Here is a 22,532-nt window from a genome sequence, read left to right as displayed (position 1 = left end):
CCTTACAACCTGCAAGCCAATTCTTTCAATCACTGATGGACTTTGATTTTCACAGGACAGGATGTGAAGAATTAAAGAGATTAAGGATTTGATAGTCAGAATGCAGACAAGAAGAAGAAGAAAAAGAGTTTGGATTTGCTATCCCGCTTTTCACTACCCAAAGGAGTCTCAAAAGCGGCTAACATTCTCCTTTCCCTTCCTCCCCCACAACAAACACTCTGTGAGGTGAGTGGGGCTGAGAGACTTCAGAGAAGTGTGACTAGCCCAAGGTCACACAGCAGCTGCATGTGGAGGAGCGGAGACACGAACCCGGTTCACCAGATTACGAGTCTACCACTCTTAACCACTACACCACACTGGCTCTCAAGAGAATCTTTTGAGACTGTAAATAGCTGGCATGTCTGCTGGCCAAAAAGGAAGGAAGGAAGGAAGGAAGCTTTCAGAAGGGAGAGTCGCTGTACTGAAATATTGGGATATATCTCTAGGGTTTTGCTGTAACCCATCTCCCATCACTCTTTACAACATTGCTTAATCTTCCCCAAACTCTCCACATCAAAACACTAGTCACCTCCAAACAATGAGTTCTGAATCAGTCCATGGACTCAAGAAGGTGGAACAAAGAGAACATCCCAACTGTTTCCAGGGTCATTTCTGGAGTATTTATTACCTGGTGTATTCGTTTCACCTGCCCATAGATTGAGTAGTCATCTAGGGATGAGCGAGTGGTACCCTCATGGCCAGGCATGTCAACACAAATCAAGTGCAGGTTCTTTGGAAGGAACTGCAGAAAAACAAGCATCGTGTGGTTAGGATGGAGGAGAGATCACACCAGAAGCAAATCTGAACAAGTTTCCAACCACTGCCATTATGTGGAAGTGGAGCTGAGCAAGCACTGCATTGGCAACAGATGAATTGTATTAACACTGGCCCCATGCAAGCTGTTCCTTAAAAGCTAAAATATATGAAGAAAATTCTTATAAAAGAGAGAGGGAGAGAAGCATGCGCACATCCCGTTACCCCAAAGTCTTTTGTGTGAATCCTAATGTCCTCAGCATATGATATTTTTTAAAATGCACTTTAGGCTAATCCCAAAGTAAGCAAGTCAGCAACCCCCCCTCCCAATCTCATCACAATAATTCATTTGCAGTTAGCAAGCAGCAGCCCCACAGGGATCGAAAATAGGAGTACTCTGAGCACAGGTGGCTCCGCAGTAGATGCAGAAGTGTGACAGCCCAAACTTTCCACAGAAGTAACAGGGACAACCATGGGATGCTCATTTTGAGCAGCTGGCTTTCCACACTGAACATGTGGGTGACCAGGAAAATGGTACCTATATTTTCCCATGGTGAAAGCCAGGCATGATCCCAACCAAGTGGACCATTTGAACTTATCAAGGCTGATTCACCCCTTACTTTTTCAGCATGGCTCATAGCACAAACCCACTGCTGGCACACTAATATATAGATTTTATATCACATGGGTACTTCCCCTGTAGCAGCGCTGATAGAAGGAAGACATTCACATGGGCCTGGCCTGCAGTGGGAAGCCTGTGGCCTTCCGGGAGTTACTGCATTAGAACTACTAGCATCCCTGAACTTTGGGCTGATGGGAGCCTAACCACATACGGAGGGCCGCAGATTCTCCAAATTTGGGATGTAATACACACACCTGATGCTGCACAAATCAGTCATAGAGAAGTGACAAGGGCACACTGGAATTGGCTGCAACTTAGCCCAAGAGCAGAACGTTGTCCCTGTCAGTACACCCAGTCCTGCCCACGCCTGGGCTAGGCGACTGGAGCACCTTCACCAACCTTCCGATCCCGGATAACAGGTCCTGGTGCAGTGGACTCACAACTGTGCATTGTGAGCACCAGAAACTTTAGAAGCCTTTAGCAAAGTACGAACGCAGAAGACTAGCTGTGGAGATTTGAAGCATGCCTTATTTTATTTCTAAGAGATACTACATACTACATAATCTACTGGCTTGCATGAGTGTTACAGTTCTCACTCAGCCATCTTATCATTACAAAGATAAGAGTCTCTCTCCCTGACTCAGTCTGGAAGAACAGAAGAGCAGTTTCCACCCCCTCCTTCTCATAATACAAGATCACCAGATTCTTGCAATTGGGGTGTGGGGTGTGAAAATATCAACAGTCCCGCCCAGGTGAAACTGTTATTTCCTCATAGAGAAGGAGAAGTGTACCTTGACTACAGAAAGCCACATATCTTTGTGGGCCGAGAATCCATGCAGCATGAGCACAGAGGGCCGGTGGCCAGGCCTCCCTCGGTAGGAGTAGCAGAACTGGTAGTCGTCGTAGTTCACGTATCGAACTTGCATGCCCAGGGCGCGGCGCCAGTACCTGACAGCAGGACAAAGGAGAAGCGTTGCAATGCAGCAGCCTCAGCATGAGAGCAAAGCATTTCTGCAATGAATTCAAGACACCACTGCCTGCTCCCCCTGCAGGAGACCGCAGAGCAACTGCCACACTTGAACTTGAACCGGTGTCAGACAGGCAGTCTTCTCCAGCCCTACCTGGTAACTGAACCTGGGACTTTCCACATGTGAAAGCTACAGCCTGAGCTGCAGCCCCTGGCATCCCATGCCTTCCTTCCCACAAGGTTGTGAAATCACAATGTGATCCTCTCCCACTTTCCCTTGCGCCAATCTTTTCCACAGTTCCCCCTTTACTGAAACAACCAGAGCTGCCACTCTAATCCCTTTGTAACAATTTCCCCTGCTTAGGCATTTAAAATAGCTTTACTGATTGATGAACCTTCCTGGCAAGCAATTTATCCCCACTCAGAAATGAACCAATGACATCTGTGCCCATGGGGAGCTAATCCTCCAAGTCAGCCAGAGTAACCGGGGTAATAAAGGCCTGCCTAGCAACAGGCGACAAAGGCATGTTTTGGTAATAAGATAATGCAGAATTCTCCCAGCAGCATTTACATTAATGGAACAGCCACCGCAATAACCATCTGTACAGGAAGGGATCTAAAAATCAGTTAAGAAAGATTATGCATCTATACATACATACATATGTAGACTTACAAGCCCCTCTATAAGCATAATAAGGAAGTTGTAAAGCAGGGAGGAAATTTTGGTCCTCCAGATGTTGTTAGACTCCAGTTCCCATCATCCCTGACCATGCTGGCTGGGGCTGATGGGAGATGGAGTCCAACAACATCTGGAGGGCCATAGATCCCCTAGTCTAGTGTTAATGAGTGTGCGTGCGACTCCACTAACCTACAACATACCGGTACATACACTACAACAGTTATGGTTGGCTCAGCAGTTGAACAACTTCTTTACATGCAGAAGGTTCCCTAGCTCCATCCCTGGAACCTCCCATTTAAAAAGGAGGAAAGGCAGCAGGTGCTCAGAAAGACCTCTACCTGAGGCCCTGGACAGCTGCTACCAGAAGAGTAGAAAATACATGTATTTTAAGAAGTACGTTGGCCTTGTGTTTTATGTTACGGCATTTTAGTGTACATTGCCATATTTACTAGGAGCTTATAAGCACTCCTATAAATAAAGTAAATCAGTATACTCGGTTAGATGGACAAGTAGTTTGACTTAGTGAAAGGCATCTTCCTGTGTTGCTATGAGGAGGCTGTATGCACAGATGAAGCATTCAGGAGGTGGTCGGGGGGAAAGACTGTGAACTTTCTGTCTATATGCTTGATCATGCAACACCACAGGTATGGTGAGAGTGCATAAGTGTTTCATACTTCCATGCCATGCCTAGAGAGGAGCCAGTTTAGTTGAATATGTGAAGCAGGCTTAGGAACAAACACTATCTGATCAGCACTGGTGATGAGAAAAGGCTTCACTATCCTCTTAGCCAGCTTAAGGCAGTCCGAGTTTAGTGGACAAGTTGAAGGAGCTCCATGCTCCAAAATGGTTCTAAGTCGGTCTTCGTCAACTTGACACCCTCCAGATGTTTTGGAATTCAACTCCCATCCGCTCCTGGACAGATGGAGAGCATCGGGTTGGCCAAAGCATGCACACCAGGCTTTGTCCAATTACCTCTTCCAACTGTGAACTAACCGTGCTACATTGGACGCCACTGCCAAAGGAGACCTTTGACTTTTGGGGGAGTTGCTGTATGAAGTCTAAACAACAGAAGGATCAAGGAAAGGAAGCCTTTGCAACTACAGTACTGCTCATTCAGAAGTTAAGAACTATTGATCATTCGGTTTCTGGCAATGTCCACGATTCAATAGTGGTTGTTCTCCATAGCCCCTCTGGGGGCTGCGAAGGAGTTCAGGCAGGTGAAAGGAAGGGAATGAGGCATAAACCCCCCTGATGTTTTCCAGTGGGGTCTAGGAAGTTCACTGCATCCTGCAGTGTCACACAATCCCATGTCTGCCAATTTGGAAGGCAGAACGGGACCGATCTTAGAGTGTGCCCCCACCATGGATGAGCCTCCGTTATGGCACGATTTGTGGAAGGTTCCTCCTTAATCTGGATAATTGGCATTGATCAATTGGCTCCTGAAACATCATATACAAATAGGCTGCAATCAATCAGCTGCCGAAAGAATTGGGACTAATAGATATAGAGATAGAGATAGAGATAGAGATAGAGATAGAGATAGAGATAGAGATAGAGAGATAGAGAGATAGAGAGATAGATAGATAGATAGATATATGACTATTGATCATTCACTCTAATTGTGGCAAACTTTTTTGGAAGTACGTAGGCTTTCTAGGGAGGCAACACCAATCAGAGCCAGGATTCTGAACAACTTACCAGTAGTATATTCTGATCAGTGCTGAAGGCCACAGAAGGAAGGATGCCACAAATGCCAAAATTGGGATAGCCAGGGTGCCTCCCGCTATTACAAACATGTTCAGCACATCAAGGTCCATTTTGTTCTCTTGGTGGCTCTACCTCAACTGCAAAAATAGATTTTAAAAATGGTCAATTATAAGCATTGGAAATCATGAACGAGAGACAGAAGGCAAGTATATCCCAGGATGCAATGGATACTTTTCAAGACCACAAACAATGCTTTGAAACCCTGCTCTACCCTTGCAAATGCCCCTTGGATGGTTTCCAGCCCATTTCTCACCAGTTATGCTCTAAGACCAAATGCAACTGCATCAAGGAAAGGAGACTTGGGGGGGGGGCATTTTCAGGAAGAGAGTCAGTGGCTGTAGAGAAAAAAGGACGGGGGGCATTCTTCCTTTCATTCCCTCTCCCTGTGGCCTCTGATGGTACTGGAGGCAAGAGGGAAATACTTCTCTGGCTCAGATTTTGGTCTGAGCCACAGAAGAACTCCAGAGTCTGCTACTTCAGGTGAGCACAGTGAGCCCGACTCAAATCTCCACATCTAGAAACGCAAATCTTGATGACATCACTAATTTCATTCCACTAGGCTGCAGCTGAGGGAAAGGTGAGACAGCAAAGCCCAATCAGCACAGTTGGAATCAACTGCCATTTAGCAACTCCTGACCTCAAACTGTCTCCTGAAGTGAATATTCCCCCAGGTCATTAAACATCTTCACCATGGAACAGTACAAAAGAAGGCTCAGATTTCAAGGGTTTGTATCAAGGATTGCAGGCTTATCAGTCAATGGGTGATGTAGGAGGAGCACCTCCACCTGTAGCACTCTAAGCCCCACAGCACCTTAATTATTTTCTCTCTTTCCTAGCCCAAAGTGCTTGGAAAGAAAGGGAAAACATTAAACGGCCTGAGGAACCCAGAGTCCTGCAGGTGGCAATGCTTCTCTTCCATTGCTAGCAGCCCACAGCAGTGCAACCAGAGATATCTCCAAGGCTCCACTACTCTGGATGGGTGGCGACGGCAGCAAGAGGCCAGCAATGAAAGAGAAGGACCAACACCAGCACTAATCTAGGCTCCCTGGTTTGACTTCTGCCCTCACCACTCATTCAGGAAAGCAAAGGGACTTCCCTTCCCAATGCTTCTGGGCCTCTCCTAGAGCCAGAGTGGGTCCAAGAAGGACTGGAGAGAAGGAAGATGATGTGGAAGCAGAGGCCTTGTGTTCCATCGTGTTTGAAAGCAGCTACCATTGTCCCAGTCCCAAAGAAAACAGCAACTAACTGCCTAAAGGACTACAGACCTATTGCATTAACATCTGTAGTGATGAAATGCTTCGAGAGATTGGTCCTTCAACACCTTAGGGCATGTTTTCCTCCGGGTTTTGATAAACATCAGTTCGCCTATAGGAGAAATAGGTCAACAGATGATGCCATAGCTACAGCCTTTCACCTTGCAGCGTGTCATCTGGAGAGACCAGGGAATTATGTTAGAATTTTGTTTATTGATTATAGCTCGGCTTTTAATACCATCCTTCTGTACATTCTTATCAAAAAGCTGATGGAACTAGACCTTCTACCATCTGTGACTGGATTAAAGACTTTCTGAGAGATCGGACATAAACAGTGAGGATTGGGCCTGTTACATCTACCTCCCTGAAGCTCAGCACTGGCACCCCACCAGGGATGTGTACTGAGTCCCTACCTGTACTCGTTGTATACATATGACTGTATTTCATCTGATCCATCCACTGTAATTATTAAGTTTGCAGATGATACTACCATAATGGGTCTAATTACAGGTGGAGATGAATCAGCGTACAGGGGGGAGGTTCAAAAAGTATCTACATGGCGCCTAGAGAATAACTTGCACCTGAATATTAGCAAGACAAAGGAGATGATGTTGGAAAAACAATATAACTCAGGTGGTTAGGAAGGCCCAACAGAGACTCCATTTTCTCAGGGTCTTGCGAAAGAACAATGTTAAACAACAATTGATGACCTCCTTCAATAGAAAGTGCCCTCTCATGTTGTATCACAGTGTGGTATGTTGGCTTGACAGCCACAGACAGAAAGTCTTTACAGAGGGTGGTGAACACAGCACATGATATCATGGGCTGTCCCCTGAGCCTGCTAGATGACATCGCAAGGGATCGTTGCCTTAGGAGAGTGAGAAAAATTCTCAGGGATGATTCACACCCCAACCAGCACCTCTTTAATCTTCTACCCTCGGGCAGGAGATATAGAAGTATAATCAGTTGTACCAACAGGCTAAAAAACAGTTTCTATCCGTGGGCTGTTAGGCTGCTGAACGGAAAACAATGTAGTGCAACTGACTTTCGGGGTTGGTGTGTTGTGCGACAAGCACACAGAGTTCAATGAGATTGAGTGTTTGGGGGGGGAGGCTCAGTTAATTTCATTGTACACAGATTGTACATTGACAATAAAGATATTATATTCTATTCTATAAGCACACATTTTGCTCCAGTTCACAGATAATTTCTCTTCTGGCTTCCTAGAGCAGCCTTTCCCACCCAGATGCGCTCCAGATTTTGCTGAACAGATTTTGTATGATCATTGGCCATGTTCTCTGGCGCTGATGGGAGATGGAGTCCAACCCCACCTGGAAGGGCACTGGGTTCTCTACCCACAATTTAAACACTACATCAAAAGCGGAAATTCAACAAGTGTAGCTTTCTCCACCATAGAGATCGCATAAAGCTGCATTCCTAGAATATCTTCCCCATAGCATAAATAAAGCCCCAAACCCACTGGCACATTTTATATAAAAACTCAATTCACAATATGAATATTCACAATACGAATATTCTCAATCACATTTCCAAAGAAGCATCTGGAAATTAAATGCACAATGCTGCTTACTCAAGTAATATTAACCAGAACTGATTAAGGAAACACAGAAATGTCAGATATTTTCTTCAAACAATCTCCCTCTGGACACATTGAAGTTTCTTATTCTGAAATAATATTCCCTCTAGATTTATGTTAAGGATACTAGGGCAGCTTTTATGTGCTGGAAACACAAAAAGGCTCAGAAAACAATTGGTGCAACCCTTATCACACAGGCCAACAGCTAACCATGCCAGCTCATCTTTTTAACAAAACCATATCTCTGTCTGATGCAAGCAGCATCCAGGAGTACTGAATGTACTGTACAGAGTGTGTGACAAGTTGATACATCCTGATCACTATGAATGGCCAACTGGTGAGTTGCAATAGACAGGAACAAAACAATGCTAACCCTTCCTAGATTGCTGGGAATTCCTCTCCAGGAAGTGGGCACTCCAGCTCTGGGGAAGCAATAGCGAAGCAGTTTGAAACTAGTTTGCAGTTTGAATGAGGTGTGGAAACTAGGAGACGGAGAATTAAGGATTGCCTGAAAGTGAAGCATCTTGAAGTGCAGAAGTTTCTCTCTTTATCTCTGGAAATCTGGTACAGGATGGGTAGATCTGCTGCCTGCATATACTTTACAGTGGTACCTCTGGTTACATACGCTTCAGGTTACATACGCTTCAGGTTACGTACTCCACTAACCCAGAAATAACACTTCAGGTTAAGAACTTTGCTTCAGGATAAGAACAGAAATCGTGCTGTGGTGGCGCAGCAGCAGCGGGAGGCCCCATTAGCTAAAGTGGTGCTTCAGGTTAAGAACAGTTTCAGGTGAAGAACGGACCTCCAGAAAGAATCAAGTACGTAACTAGAGGTACCACTGTATAGGCAACTGCTTACTTCTACTTTGCCACTGCGTGGATATTTCTAAATGGAGCAAAAGCTACAAGCATCTCACTGCTCAGAAATGGGGAATACATAGTAACAGACCAGAGATAGCTAAATGAGGTATAATACATTTCACACCTGAAAGTAGCCTCAACTCAGAACACATTCTGAAGGCACCATGTACACACACAGGAGATGCATCTAACTTGTAATGGGCAGAACTCAGCTATTGCCTCCCTGGTGATTCCTGTGAATGTTTCCTCTTCTAACTTCTTGTATCAAAATTTTCTTCAGTCTACGAGCACCAAGGTACATCATTCTACAACTCTGACCAATAAGTGCAGAGTATTTTTCATTGCAGTCAGCAGATTCTTGTTCAGTGCATCTCCCCGCCCCCCGCCCCCCGCCTTCTCTCTCTCTCTCTCGGGATGCATTACATAATCTACACAGCAAATTTCTTCAAGGGATGCTCAGCAAACTGAAGATAAATGGCAGCATCCAGAAATGCTGGGACAGCAGGCCAGATTAAAATGCTTGCAGTTGCGATAACTGCAGGTAACTGCCTGACTTGCTCAGAGTAAAGCAGGGATGTTACAGGAGATGAACAGGATCGTGGAAGAAACTTCAGACCCAAAGAAAGTGTATTGAGGAGAAGCAGCCATAAAGTTACAGGAAGATCTAGATCTGTATTGGGCAGATCTTTTCCACATGTTAATACACATTTCCAGTTTTACGAATCAGGAGTGGAACACATGTGGCCCACCAGATGCTGCTGAAGTCCAGTTCCCAGCAGCCCAACATCTGGAGGGTCACAGGTTTCACATCCCTGTTATAAACCAGCACTGGTTGCATATGAAGCACACTGGATATTAGCAAAGCTTTAAGTTAGGTATGCAAGTAGATTTTACCAGCATATAACTAACAAGCATTTTCCGGAACACAGTAGATCAACAGGAAAAACTTCAAGACAAATCCCACAATCTACAGTTCAGAGAAATGTCAACTTTTGAAAAAGTATTGGAATGAAGACTTGGAAAGCATGGCAAATTGCAGGTATCAATAAACCAGGGTTCCCCCCCTATTTCCTAATACAGTCATACCTCGGGTTGCAAACATGATCCATGTGGGAGGCACATTCACAACCCGCAGCGTTCGCAGCCTGAAGTGCCGCGTTTCCATGTGACGTGATTTGGAGCTTCTGCGCATGGCGTCATTTTGCGCTTCTGAGCATGCACGAGTGCCGCAACCCACAGCGTTCGTAACCCAAGGTATGACTGTAATTACTTTTATTGACAACATGTTTCCTGCCCAACTGCTATCTTCTAATTATGAAGGCCCCAATCCATTCCTTTTACATTACAGGTTGCCCCCAAAGGTATGGCCTTTAAGACTTGGATACAGAAGCTCAAGTGATGTAATCCCTGGTCATGGGGGAAAGTGAGGCATCCCTGAGGCAGAATATCAGAGAACAAGGGAACTGAAGCAGTAGTTGTGCCAGGATTGGATCTTCTGGAGAAGATCCAGGCAGAGTCCTAGGATGAGCCTCCATTGTGGAAGAAGGATCGGAAGTCCAGCAAGGAGCAACCATGTCCATTCCCCTCTTAAGCAAAGCTTAAGAGTTTTGCTCAGGGACCATTGTCACCAAGAGCCAAGCAAAGCCCCTGTGACCTTAACAGATTGGAGTACTGGGCCCAGGCTAACAAAATGAATTTCAATAGGGACAAGTGTAAGGTTCTGCACTTAGGCAGGAAGAACCATATGCACAAATACAGGATGGGAGACTCCTGGCTTACTAGCAGTACATGTGAAAAGGATCTAGGGGTCTTGGTGGACCACAAGCTTAACATGAGTCAACAGTGCAATGTAGCAGCAAAAAAAAAGCTAATGCTATTCTAGGCTGCATCAAGTGTAGTGTCCAAGGGAACTTCAAGGGAAGTAATAGTACCACACTATTCTGCCTTGGTCAGACCACATCTGGAATATTGTGTCCAATTCTGGGCACCACAATTTAAGAAGGATGTTGACAAGCTGGAACGTGCGCAGAGGAGGGCAACCAAGATAATTAAGGGTCTGGAAACTAAGCCTTACGAGGAGCACTTGAAGGAGCCGGGTATGTTAAGCCTGGAAAAGAGGAAACTGAGAGGTGATATGATAGCCATCTTCAAATATCTTAAGGGTTGTCACATGGAAGAGGGGATATGCTTGTTTCTCCTGATCTGGGGGGTAGGACTCGAACCAATGGCTTTAAGTTACAAGAAAGGAGATTCCAATTAAACATTCGGAAAAACTTTCAGACCTGCTTGGAAGTGGAACAGATTCCCACGAGAGGTGGTGGACTCTCCTTCTTTGCAGTTTTTAAAGCAAAGGTTGGATGGCCATCTGTCACGGATGCTTTAGCCGAGATTCTTGCATTGCAAGGGGTTGGACAAGATGGCCCTTGGGTCCCTTCCCGCTCTTAAGATTCTGTCTATGATATCCTCATAGAAGCTCCTTTCTACACCTTTTTCCAGCTCTGCAGTATTCTTCTCGAAGTACAGTGATGAGAACTGGTCACATATTCCAAGCACTGTTGCACCACAGATTTGTATAAGAGCATCGTGGCATTGGCAGATTTATTTTCAACTATTTTCCTAATGATCTCCAATATAAGAGCTCACTTTTTTCACAGCAGCCACACATAGGGCCAATGTTTTCCTTGAGCCACCTACCACAACCCAAAGAACTCTTTCCTGGTCAGTTGCTGCCAGCTCAGATCCCATCAGCATATATGCAAAGTTTGGATTTATTTTATTTTTTTGCCCCAATGTGCGTCACTTTACATTTGCTTACACTGACTCACATTTGCCATTTTAACATCCTTTCCTCTGGTTTGGAACAATCCTTTGAGAGCTCCTTAGAACTGTAACGTTGGAAGGGACCACAAGGGTCATCTAGTCCACCCCCTTGCAATGCAGGAATATTTTGCCCAACATGGGGCTCAAACCTACAATCCCTAGATTAAGAGCCTCATGCTCTACCGACTGAGCCATGAGCCATGAGCCATGAGCCATAATCCTTGCTGTCCCTTTTTCTTTTTTTACCACCTTAAATAATTTGGTGACAGCTGCAAACTTTGCTGTTTCACGGCTTACCCCTAACCCCATCCTCCAGCACCCACTATCAAATCTAACTGCTGTCCTTCATGTAACCTTACAACAAACAGTTACAACATACCGGTTTACTTATCTTCCTATTTAGCAATGATCTGACCATCCTCCTTAAAACCTTTCTATGAAAGAGATTTTTCCCTGTGTACAGTCCTAGTCCAATTTAAACCGGAGACTCCCTTGGAGATGCGTTCAAAACATTTCCACCAGTTGGCAGGTCTTGATGTGGGACCTGTAGCTGGGTTTTTAACAACCATTTGATCTGCTTGTCTTGCTTGTTCTCTGCAACTCAAGCCGCTTTTAAAGGCACATGAGGAGGCCAAGACAGTTTTCCCCCTCTCCCCAAGTAGCTGGCAATCCTACGCACAGGAGTAAGAAGAGCCAGGGAATAATTGGAAATCCCAATCCTCTAGTAATTGCTTCATCTCCTGGGACCTTTCAAATAGCCACCTACACTCTGCTGAAATTTCTTCATCTACACAAGCATTAAAAGTGCAGGATTCCTATCCCCTTTTCTCACCTGGGTCCCCTACTGCTTAATCTGAAATTTAAGCATGCAACCTTTTAATCTTTTCTTTTTTTTGCAGGAAGCTTCTCACAAGGCATTTGGGGCATACATTGGCTCTGGAATTCAACTGTTCTCTTCTTATAGCTCAGCGGCAGAGCACCTGCTTTGCATTCAGAAGGGCCCTGGTTCAACCTCAGGCATCTCCAGGTAAGGCTGGCAGAGATCTCCAACCTGAATTCCTGGAGGGCCACTGCCAGGTAGCCATCATTAACGCCACTGGGTGAGATGAACCAAGGATCTGACTCACAACAAAGCAGCTTCCTATGTTCTTATTATGAGGATTATTTTGCCATGTTTGTTTTTAGCACTGTACTTTTTACATATTCTAACAATTGATTGTAGAATTGTAGAGCTGGAAGGGACCATGAGGGCCATCTACTCCAACCCCCTGCAATGCAGGAATCTTTTGCCCAATGTGGGGCTCGAACCCACAACCCTGAGATTAAGAGTCTCATGCTCAACCGAGCTATCCAGCACTATTGTTTACATTGTGTACAGCGCTGGGATCCTTTAAGAGGAAGGGTGGTATATAAATGGAATAATTATTAATGATCAAAACTTAAAATATGAATCCTTCAGATGTTAACTCAGCGCTTTCAACTTAGGTTTGTATTTCTAGCTACTAACATGTAGATTTGGGAATGGATTTTATACAAGAAATTTGTTTTGTTTTGTTTTGCATTTCTCAGAGAAACTTGAGGCATATAGAAGACTGTGCAACTTCAGATACGGTAGCTCACTGAGTGACCTTGGGCCAATCACAGTCTCTCAGCTCAACCTACCCCATAAGACTGTTGTGAAGATAAAGTGGGGAAAGGAGAACCATGGGCACCACTTTGAGCTCCACGTGGGGGGAGGGAGGTGATATAAAATATGTAATAATACAGTAATAATGAATAAAGCACTCCTGGAATTGGATGTTGTCTCATCTGGCTTCCTGTTGGCGAAATGCTATTACAGTGGTACCTCGGGTTACGAACTTAATTTGTTCCGGAGGTCCGTTCTTAACCCAAAACCTTTCTTAACCTGAGATGCGCTTTCACTAATGGGGCCTCCTGCTGCCGCCACACGACTTCTGTTCTCATCCTGGGGCAAAGTTCTCAACCCAAGGTACTACTTCCGGGTAAGCGGACTTTGTAACCCAAAGCGTTTGTAACCCAAAGCGTTTGTAACCTATGGTACCACTGTATAAGGAAATCATGTGGATTAATCTCTGGCTCCTTGGTTGTTAACAAGTTTCTGACTATAAAAAGCCACCTCATCCTTTGCCAGATAAGCCTGGCTTCATCTACTATGACTGCAAGGGGTCTTTTCCAGTCCAGCAACATTTTTTGATAAATCAATCCATTTTTTCTTTCTTTTCTTTCTTTTTTTTAGAGTATATTGTTTCAAAAATTAAGTGCATGCTTCTTGGCTCAACACCCATCTGATTAATCCTCTCTCTTCCCTTTTGCAAAAATGAAACTGTACGTCATAGTCCTCTTCGCACAGTGCAGTGAGCAACATATAACCAAACAAATCCTCCCTGACATATTAAGCTTTCTCGGCCGCATCCAATATTTCCTCTAGTCTTCTCGGGGCTGGCATGGTCCTCCATTAAAGTCTCAAACCATCAAGCGGCAAAACCTTCCTGCCCTCCAGCCATGGCTTCAGAATAGAACGTTCTTAAAGTAATAAATAAATAAAAGGGCACTGCGAGAAAGTACATTATTTTACTGCTTTCGTATTAGAACGCTGGGCTGAAATTGTGGCGCTTTCACGGCTAAAAGGCTAGATTGGAGTAGCGAATGTGGCATCCTCCACTGTGCCATGAGAATTCCAGACATATCTGTGTTAGGCCTGGCATACATCAAAGTTCACATCCAAGCCTAGGAAGATATAAAGGCCGGCTCTATTGTTAGGCCTTTAGCCATTCTCCTGTTAGAGGACAACAACAAAAAATGTGTGCATCATGCAGTGTGTCCTGTCCCCACCCCCCAAGCTAGACAGATGCCCTCAAGTACATGGAGCGCGTTGTCCCATCATAAATGTTGAGGCAAGAATCAATAGCCAGCCTGTTCAGCTTCTTAGAATCATAGAATCATAGAGTTGGAAGAGACCACAAGGGCCATCCAGTCCAACCCCCTGCCAAGCAGGAAACACCATCAAAGCATTCCTGACAGATGGCTGTCAAGCCTCCGCTTAAAGACCTCCAAAGAAGGAGACTCCACCACACTCTTTGGCAGCAAATTCCACTGTCAAACAGCTCTTACTGTCAGGAAGTTCTTCCTAATGTTTAGGTGGAATCTTCTTTCTTGTAGTTTGAATCCATTGCCCCGTGTCCGCCTCTCTGGAGCAGCAAAAAACAACCTTCTGTAGGGAGACACTGCATTGTCCTTTGTCCCATGCAGCAATTGCCTTGCGCTGGCACTGGGAGGTTCCTTTCCCCCTTCAGCTATTATATGTGGCATGGATTCCTGGCTGGCATCACCCAGAACCATTTGCTCTGCAGGCTTATTTTGGCAAGGTAGCTGCTTTTCTACTTGTGTTCTGCTGGCCACAATGGCGGGACATGAGCGCAACAGTTTCTCTCCCCACTGGTGTTTCCTAGCAATCGGTATTCAGGGGGACGCTGCCTGGTTACTTTCACAATCCCTGGTTACTATCAGCAGCAGCGGTGGCATAACTGGTGGTGTTGCTTATTGCCGAAAATCAGCTGCACTGCCTCTCCGATATTTTGCCACTAGAAGAACCACATTACAGCAATAAAAAGTAAAAGTTGAAGGACCCCTGGATGGTTAAGTCCAGTCAAAGGCAACTATGAGGTGTGGCGCTCATCTCACTTTCAGGCCGAGGGAGCCAGCATTTGTCCACAGACAGGTTTCCAGGTCATGTGGCCAGCATGACTAAATCACTTCTGGCGCAACGGAACACCGTGATGGAAACCAGAGCATACAGAAACATTGCTTACCTTCCTCCTATCTACTTGCACTGGTGTGCTTTCGAACTGCTAGGTTTAGACCACATCACCGCCTGTGTCCCAATTTACCTTTACCTATTACAGCAATACTTCCATACAGCAATGGAGGCAAATGGATATGGCTTCGCAGACACAAGGCTGTGTTTGCAGGCCCACCATATTTAGCAATGCATACATTGTTGCTCATACTTGATGAAAATACCCTCCCTCACACAGTGACTTCTTGCGCAGAGTGGGAAGCAGCTCAAGTTTTTAAAAATGGGGAGGAGATGGAAGAACATACCCATTTTTACATCCACACTATGAAATTAGTTTCTTCAGCTTTAAAGCAACTATAAGGAAACAGGATTTTTGGGGAGTGGAATTCATGCAACCTAAAGAACACTGGCACCGGATGGGAATTTTCGTCTCAATGCAAATAGCTACACCAGTGAGGGAGAGGATTCTTACATGTGATTTATATAAAATAATTCTCAACCACCCTTCATCATAAAATTTCAGGGCAATGTCATGATAATGGCTAGGGCAGGATTAAACCTTTCAGCCCTGCCTGCAAGGTCCCAATCCTTCCCACCACAGTCCCCCATCACCACAGCTATTTGCATGGGGTGGGGGGACACACATTACTGGTTAAATGCAAAAACAAACTTTCGTTTAGCCCCATCAGATTTCTACATAGCAACCTGGAGGCTCTCCTACCTACAACATAGCAAAATCAAATATTCAGGACTTTATATAGTCTCCATTTTCTCTATACCAGAAATGTACCACGTACCAGGTGTTATTGCTCTTTGGTTCAGCTGTCCACAAAACACATGCCAAGTCATTTGACAGAGCTAGGCACGCTTCAGATGCTTTTCGCATGCCAGATGGGTGGTAATGCAGGATAAGAAGAAGAAGAAGAAGAAGAAGAAGAAGAAGAAGAAGAAGAAACGAACTTACTTTCTACAACCAGTGCACCTTTTACACTGACATTACAGACATGGGGAAAGAAGCGGGTCACCAGGGGGTCCTTCATAAGATCAGATCACACACACCTATCTTCCAGTAATCCGGAATAACCGCCGATTATCAGCACCTGATTCTGCCCTCCGAGCACTAAAGCAGATTACAGCTGCCACTCCGAGCATAAACAGACAGCAACGCACCAAGAAACAAAGGAGAGGCGAGCGTGCCTTCGACGGAGTAATTTCCAGAGGGACCTACAGAGGGTTTTGAAGCCTTTCAGCCCGATACTACAAGTCTTGCAAGCCCCACCGTGTCCAACGGGGGCAGGCTCCCCGAGGAGGATCCCAGTCAACATGCCAAACGACCGTGTGAATGCGCCAGAAGCGACACCGCTTACTGGGCTGACACAGCAAAAACGTCCGCTGGCAGAGGGGATGCAAACCGGCGGATCACTCGACCCCATAGCTACATTGGTCGGTCGTCCGGCGGAGGAGAGGGGGCTGCCTGGCCTAAAGAACGAGCGAGGAAGATAGGCGGGCCTGGGCATTTATTTTTGCTGCGAAAGCATTCTCCCTCCCTCGCCCGGCTGCCTTTGCTGCACTGCCCAGCATCCAAGCAAGGGGTGCCTGTGCTGTGCAAGCGCGCCCTTGAGTCACTCCGGCCCGACCCTCCGGAGTCCGACCCCCGCTGCCCCAACATCGTGACACAGCAGGGCCCTCTGCTCGTCGCACGGTCCCCGATGCGCCACCGACCGGCGCCTGGGGGTGAGCCACGCAGGAAGCGCACCGCACGCAAGCGATGCCGCAGCGCCTTCCTCCGGCTGCCCTCGCCTGCCTGCCTTGCATTCCACCGAGTGAGTCTGCTCACTCCATCGCAGCAGCAGCGGATGCTGTCTTCTCTCCCCGCTCCTCCGCCGGCCTGTTAACCCTCCAGCCCCTCTCCCCACCGGCTTCCCCCCCCCCTCTCCCCAGCCGCTCTGCAATGCAACCCACCACCACCACCTTGCGCCGCACCAGCTCGCTCGCCTCGCTGCACCTGCTTCTTCGGCTGCGCGGCGGGGGGGGGGGCGTCCAACCCCAGGAATCGGCGCGCGCGCGCGCAGCGCCCCAGCACCACCACCTCGGCTCGGCCGGCAGGCGTCTTTGGCCACCCCCCCCCCTTTCTTTTCTGTCGATAGAACCTTAAAGGCAAGGGCCGCGCGTGATCCCCCACCCTCCGACAGAAAAGGGGTTGGCTCAACAGAAGGCCCTTCCCCGCCTCCTCGCACGACAAGTCACGCCGATGCCACCCAGGCGGCTTTGCGCTCCGACGACGATGGACGGAGATGGGGAATAAAGGCGGCAAAGGATCAGCCCGCCGCGTTCTGTACTTACTGGATTCTTGGGATGCGACCCAAAATTAGTGCAGAGTCGCGGAGAGATTCGCCTTTGGCTCAAATTAAGCGGCATTTTCACGCTATCCTGGCACCTTTGGGGATGCCTCCACGCCGCCCCATCCCGAGCAATGCTTCCCCCCTCATCCCTTTGCAAACGATAAAACAGAGCTTTTTCTAGAAAAGGAGGTGCCAGAGCTCACCACGAACTTCTCCCTTGTTCTCTGAGAATGGCAATGGCACCTACCTGAGAAGTGCCGGAGTTGAGGTCCTGTGAGCTCTGGCTAAAAAAAGAAAGAAAGAAAGAAATCCCTGGGCTTGCGTATTATGCAAACAGTAAAATATAATACAGACTTCTGTAAGGTGGCATCGGGGTGCACTTTGGCACTTTTAGATCCCACATTACTTCACATACATGGTCTCTTCCAGACAACTGTCAGAACAGAAGAAGGGCTGCTGGATGATGCCAACAGCCCATCTAGTCCAGCACCCTGTTCTCAAGAGCAGCCAACCAGTTCCCTGTGGAAAACCCACAAGCAGGATTCAAGCGCACTCTCCCCTCCTGTGCTTTTCCAGAAACTGGTATTCTGAAGTGACAAGAATTGTATACAGAGTTCCAAGTCCAGTTTCACTTTAGATGTGCATTATTATATTGGCACTCCCTTTCCTGCCAGAATTATGTACGTTAACAAAATCTGCCTTGTTCGCTGCGATGTCCTTGTTGAATATGTAGGTGCGAGCTGGTCTCTTAGCTTTGAAGCAATTAATCCATGATAGATGTTGAATTCTTTGGCATTTCATAGATAAGTAATCTTGCCACGTAACAACCAGTTTTGCTGGTTTTAAAATTAATACTTTACTTTGCACAAAACCTCCACCAAGGTTTTAAATTTTTTTAATGATGCAAAATTGCCTAGGGAGGAGATGGGTTTATGATGTCACTGGTGTTACCCAATACCTTCCTTGCTCAGATTTTCAGGCTGCTCCACTATAAAAACATCTACCATCAAGCCTGGCTTTTCAAGATCTCATTTAGAAAGCATGAACACCACCACCATCTATTTGAAAATGCCTTATCAGTCTTCATTGTATTGGGGTTGTTTGAAGTACCTGAAATAACCTTTGGAATGATTTGTTAAAGATAATGCAAACAGCCAATAAAGGAAATCCATGGGTCAAAGTTTAACTGGTGTTAGGGCGCCAACAAGTTGGCATGCTGAAGTGCAGCAGTCAGTCAGATAAGCCGAGGTCGAACAGTCCGGGTCAGAAGCCAGCTGAAGTCAGGTATCAGAATCTCCTTTCTTGGAACTTGAGTCCATTGGTTCCCTTGGATTCCAGTTCTGCTCTGCCTTAATGGAAGCAGTCCCCACGACAGCGGGAGATCGCTGGCAAAGGGAAAGCAAGGATATGTCACACACAGGAAGAACAAGGATATAGTTTGAGTTCCTCACTTGTAGTTTTATAAATCATTTAATGTGTCAACATGAATAGAAATTATTAATATTGCAGTTGTTGTATAAGGGATTGTTATGATGACCGGAACATAATGGAAATTAATAAGATTTAATAAGATTTTGGAATGCAGAAATAAAGAAAATCAACAAATCATCAAATCTAGCATGCAGGGAGCCACTTTATCTAAATTATATAATTCAGTATTTGAGTGATTGGTATTAATAATTGTATTATAAACTGGTATTGTTATAATAAAGCTATTATTGGATTGTAATTGAAAACTAATAAAAATTATTCTGAATTCATTGGTTCCCTTGAGAACAGGGAAAAACAAGCTTGCTCCATCTGGGAAACCCAGCCAGATGGGCGGAGTAGAAATAAATTCAGAAAGTGGTGGTGGGAGATGAGTGTTCAGACCCCTGGGCTCTCACTTGTGGGGTGCCTCAGGGTTCTGTCTTCTTCCCCCATGCTTTTTAACATCTATATGCAGCCGCTGGGAGAGATCATCGGGGGGTTTAGGCTGGGTGTTCAACAGTATGCGGATGATACCCAGCTCTATTTCTCTTTTAAATCAGAACCAGTGAAGGCGGTGAAGGTCCTGTGTGAATGTCTGGAGGCGGTTGGAGGATGGATGGCGGCTAACAGATTGAGGCTGAATCCTGACAAGACAGAAGTACTGTTTTGGGGGGACAGGAGGTGGGCAAGTGTGGAGGACTCCCTGGTCCTGAATGGGGTAACTGTGCCCCTAAAGGAGCAGGTGTGCAGCCTGGGAGTCATTCTGGACTCACAGCTGTCCATGGAGGCACAGGTTAATTCTGTGTCCAGGGCAGCTGTCTACCAGCTCCATCTGGTACGCAGGCTGAGACCCTACCTGTCCACAGACTGTCTCTCCAGAGTGATGCATGCTCTAGTTATCTCTCGCTTGGATTACTGCAATGCACTCTATGTGGGGCTACCTTTGAAGGTGACCCGGAAACTACAACTAATCCAGAATGCGGCAGCTAGACTGGTGACTGGGAGCAGCCGCCGAGACCACATAACACCGGTCTTGAAAGACCTACATTGGCTCCCAGTACATTTCCGAGCACAATTCAAAGTGTTGGTGCTGACCTTCAAAGCCCTAAACTGCCTCGGTCCAGTATACCTGAAGGAGCGTCTCCACCCCCATCATTCTGCCTGGACACTGAGGTCCAGTGCTGAGGGCCTTCGAGTGGTTCCCTCGCTGCGAGAAGCCAAAATACAGGGAATCAGGCAGAGGGCCTTCTTGGTAGTGCCACCCGCCCTGTGGAACACCCTCCCACCAGATGTCAAAGAGAAAACCAACTACCAGACTTTTAGGAGACATCTGAAAGCAGCCCTGTTTAGGGAAGCTTTTAATGTTTAATAGATTCTTGTATTTTAACATTCTTTCGGATGCTGCCCAGAGTGGCTGGGGAAACCCAGCCAGATGGGCGGGGTATAAATATATTATTATTATTATTATTATTATTATTATTATTATTATTATTATTATGAAGTGAAACCAACCAACCAACCATGAGCAGAAGTAAGGTAGCCAGGTGAAAAGGGGGATAGGGATCTTGCACCTTTGATAGTTGTGTAGAAGAGGTGGAGTTTGCTTGACAATCTACACCTTCATCTGCTATAACTCCCTGTTCTGCATTCCTATTGAAGATGCAGGAGCCCTGCCTCTGGCTACTCCATACAAAAGCAGGCCACACCACCAGTTTCATAATCTTCCCAAGGCAGCACTATGTTACCTGGCAAGTGTTTACTTCTAGTTTTAAGTAGGTGTGAAACTTTGTGTGAGAGACAATAAGCCAAAGTGATAGAGAAATGTTGAAAGGTTTAAGGCTCCTAATTATTTGGTTACCAGGTGCAATTAACTATGGCGTAAGCGACTGGCATCATCATTCTTATGATGAGAGATAATTTTCTCTTTGCCAAAAAGAATTTTGATCCCCTTTTCACAAGGAACCTATTATCCAGCTCTTCCTTATGTAATGTTCTATATAATCCTAAAAGAGGAATAAATTGTTTGACAGAGACCCCCTTGTGTGCTGTCATTCCTGACTCTGTCTTAAGGAATATGTTTGTTCGCCTACAAGCTTTAAATTATACAGGAGTAAATTTAAAGTAAAGCTAGTGAAGTGAAGTTCAGGCATCCCCCCCCCCACTTACCTGCGTACTACTCACGTGGCTCCGGGGAAATAAACAAATAGAATCGTACACGGAAATTCTGGGGAGAGCTGGGGAGTCCTCGTGGCTCGTGATCCCACGGCCAGACATGCGCAGTCGATCCAAGATGGCGGACGCGGACGACACCCCTCCCAACCGGAGCCAAAAGGTAAGCCTTTACAGCACAGCTATGGTGCGCTGCTGTTCGCTCGCTGCAGCCTTAAAACGCGGCGCCGGTCGGGAGGGGGCTGTGGGATCGCGCCCGCCATCTTTGGTGGGCAGGCGCAATCCCACAGCCCCCTCCTGACTGGCACCGGCACCGGAGCCACGCGCTGCTGTTCGCTCGCTGCAGCCTTAAAACGCGGCGCCGCGCGGCTCCGGTGCCGGCTTACAGTGGTACCTCGCCAGACAAATTCGTCTTACGAAAAACAGCCATAGACGAATTCGTCTCGCGAGTCAACTAAAAACTCGCAAAAAACTCGTTTTGCGAGTTTTTCGTTGTGCGAGGCATTCGTCTTGCGGGGTACCACTGTATTGGCAATGCAACCAGTCTCATAAAGTGCCAGGCATTGTACAAAAGGAAAAAGCCCAGTAAGCATTGCACAGGTTTATTGAGCCAAGAACAATGCTCTGTTATGCCTGCCAGCTTCTGATGCATTGATATGTCATTGGTATGTCATTATTATTATTATTATTATTATTATTATTATTAATGTTAGCAACTAAATAAAAAATAGTAGTAAAATGATCATTAATATCCAAGGGCGAGATACAAATTAAAAATATCCAATGGAAAGCTGCATATTTTGTATTCCACAGTCTTCTCCCCGCACACACCAAATTTCCATTTAAAGTTCATGTCGCTCTGCCTTCATATTTCTCCCAGGCTGAAGTACCACTTGTTATGTTTTGTGCTTTCCTTTTGTCACAAATGCTCCCATCTTCCTCGGTTTGCCTATTTCTGGAACACTCACATCTGTGCTTTCATTGTTGCTTGTGCCTTGACCCCAGAGCTATTTTGGAAGACTAAGATTTGCCACCTAAATGGAACTGATGAAAACCTGCCAGAGCCGCTGCTCATTTGCATTTGCAGGGTACGACAAAATATAGAACTGGAGCTGGGGTGCCAGTTCAGAATTCACCAAATGGGCATTTTCTTGCATGCCCCCCCCCAGCAGCGTATCTCCAGAAGATCCCTACCCACTTCCTGTTTGGCTGTTGCTCAAGAAGCAATCTGCGCCACATTTCTCTGCTGCTGATCTCTTATCTCTCCCCTCAGGCTTCCTCTCTGCCTTGGAAAGGATCATCAGAATAATTGCCAGGTGGCTAGAGAACTAGCAGCTGTTGCCCTTGGAAATTCCCTGTTGACTTCCCACTTCT

General features: G+C 46.2%; 1 protein-coding gene across 4 annotated transcripts in view; it reads right to left on the bottom strand.

The window, feature by feature from the left end:
• LOC117041800 (monoacylglycerol lipase ABHD6-like) overlaps positions 1 to 17,243 on the bottom strand; it is a 31,091-nt gene extending 13,848 nt beyond the window's left edge. Inside the window, exons 1-4 of one of the 4 annotated variants that reach the window (XM_033141002.1) lie at positions 17,149 to 17,243; positions 4,759 to 4,904; positions 2,206 to 2,362; positions 668 to 781 (exon numbers count right to left, since the gene is read on the bottom strand). In XM_033141002.1, coding sequence (XP_032996893.1) covers positions 668 to 781; positions 2,206 to 2,362; positions 4,759 to 4,877 — 390 coding nt within the window. In that variant the 5' untranslated portion in view covers positions 4,878 to 4,904; positions 17,149 to 17,243. The remainder of the gene's footprint in view (positions 1 to 667; positions 782 to 2,205; positions 2,363 to 4,758; positions 4,905 to 17,148) is intronic. The other 3 variants (XM_033141003.1, XM_033141004.1, XM_033141005.1) reach the window with 3 other exon arrangements.
• Between the last annotated feature and the right edge of the window lie 5,289 nt (positions 17,244 to 22,532).

The sequence above is a fragment of the Lacerta agilis genome, chromosome 2 (genome assembly GCF_009819535.1).
Source record: "Lacerta agilis isolate rLacAgi1 chromosome 2, rLacAgi1.pri, whole genome shotgun sequence".
Classification (NCBI taxonomy): Eukaryota; Metazoa; Chordata; class Lepidosauria; order Squamata; family Lacertidae; genus Lacerta; species Lacerta agilis.
The sequence above is the reverse complement of the archived record's forward strand: the minus strand, read 5'-3'. Positions and strand labels throughout refer to the sequence as shown.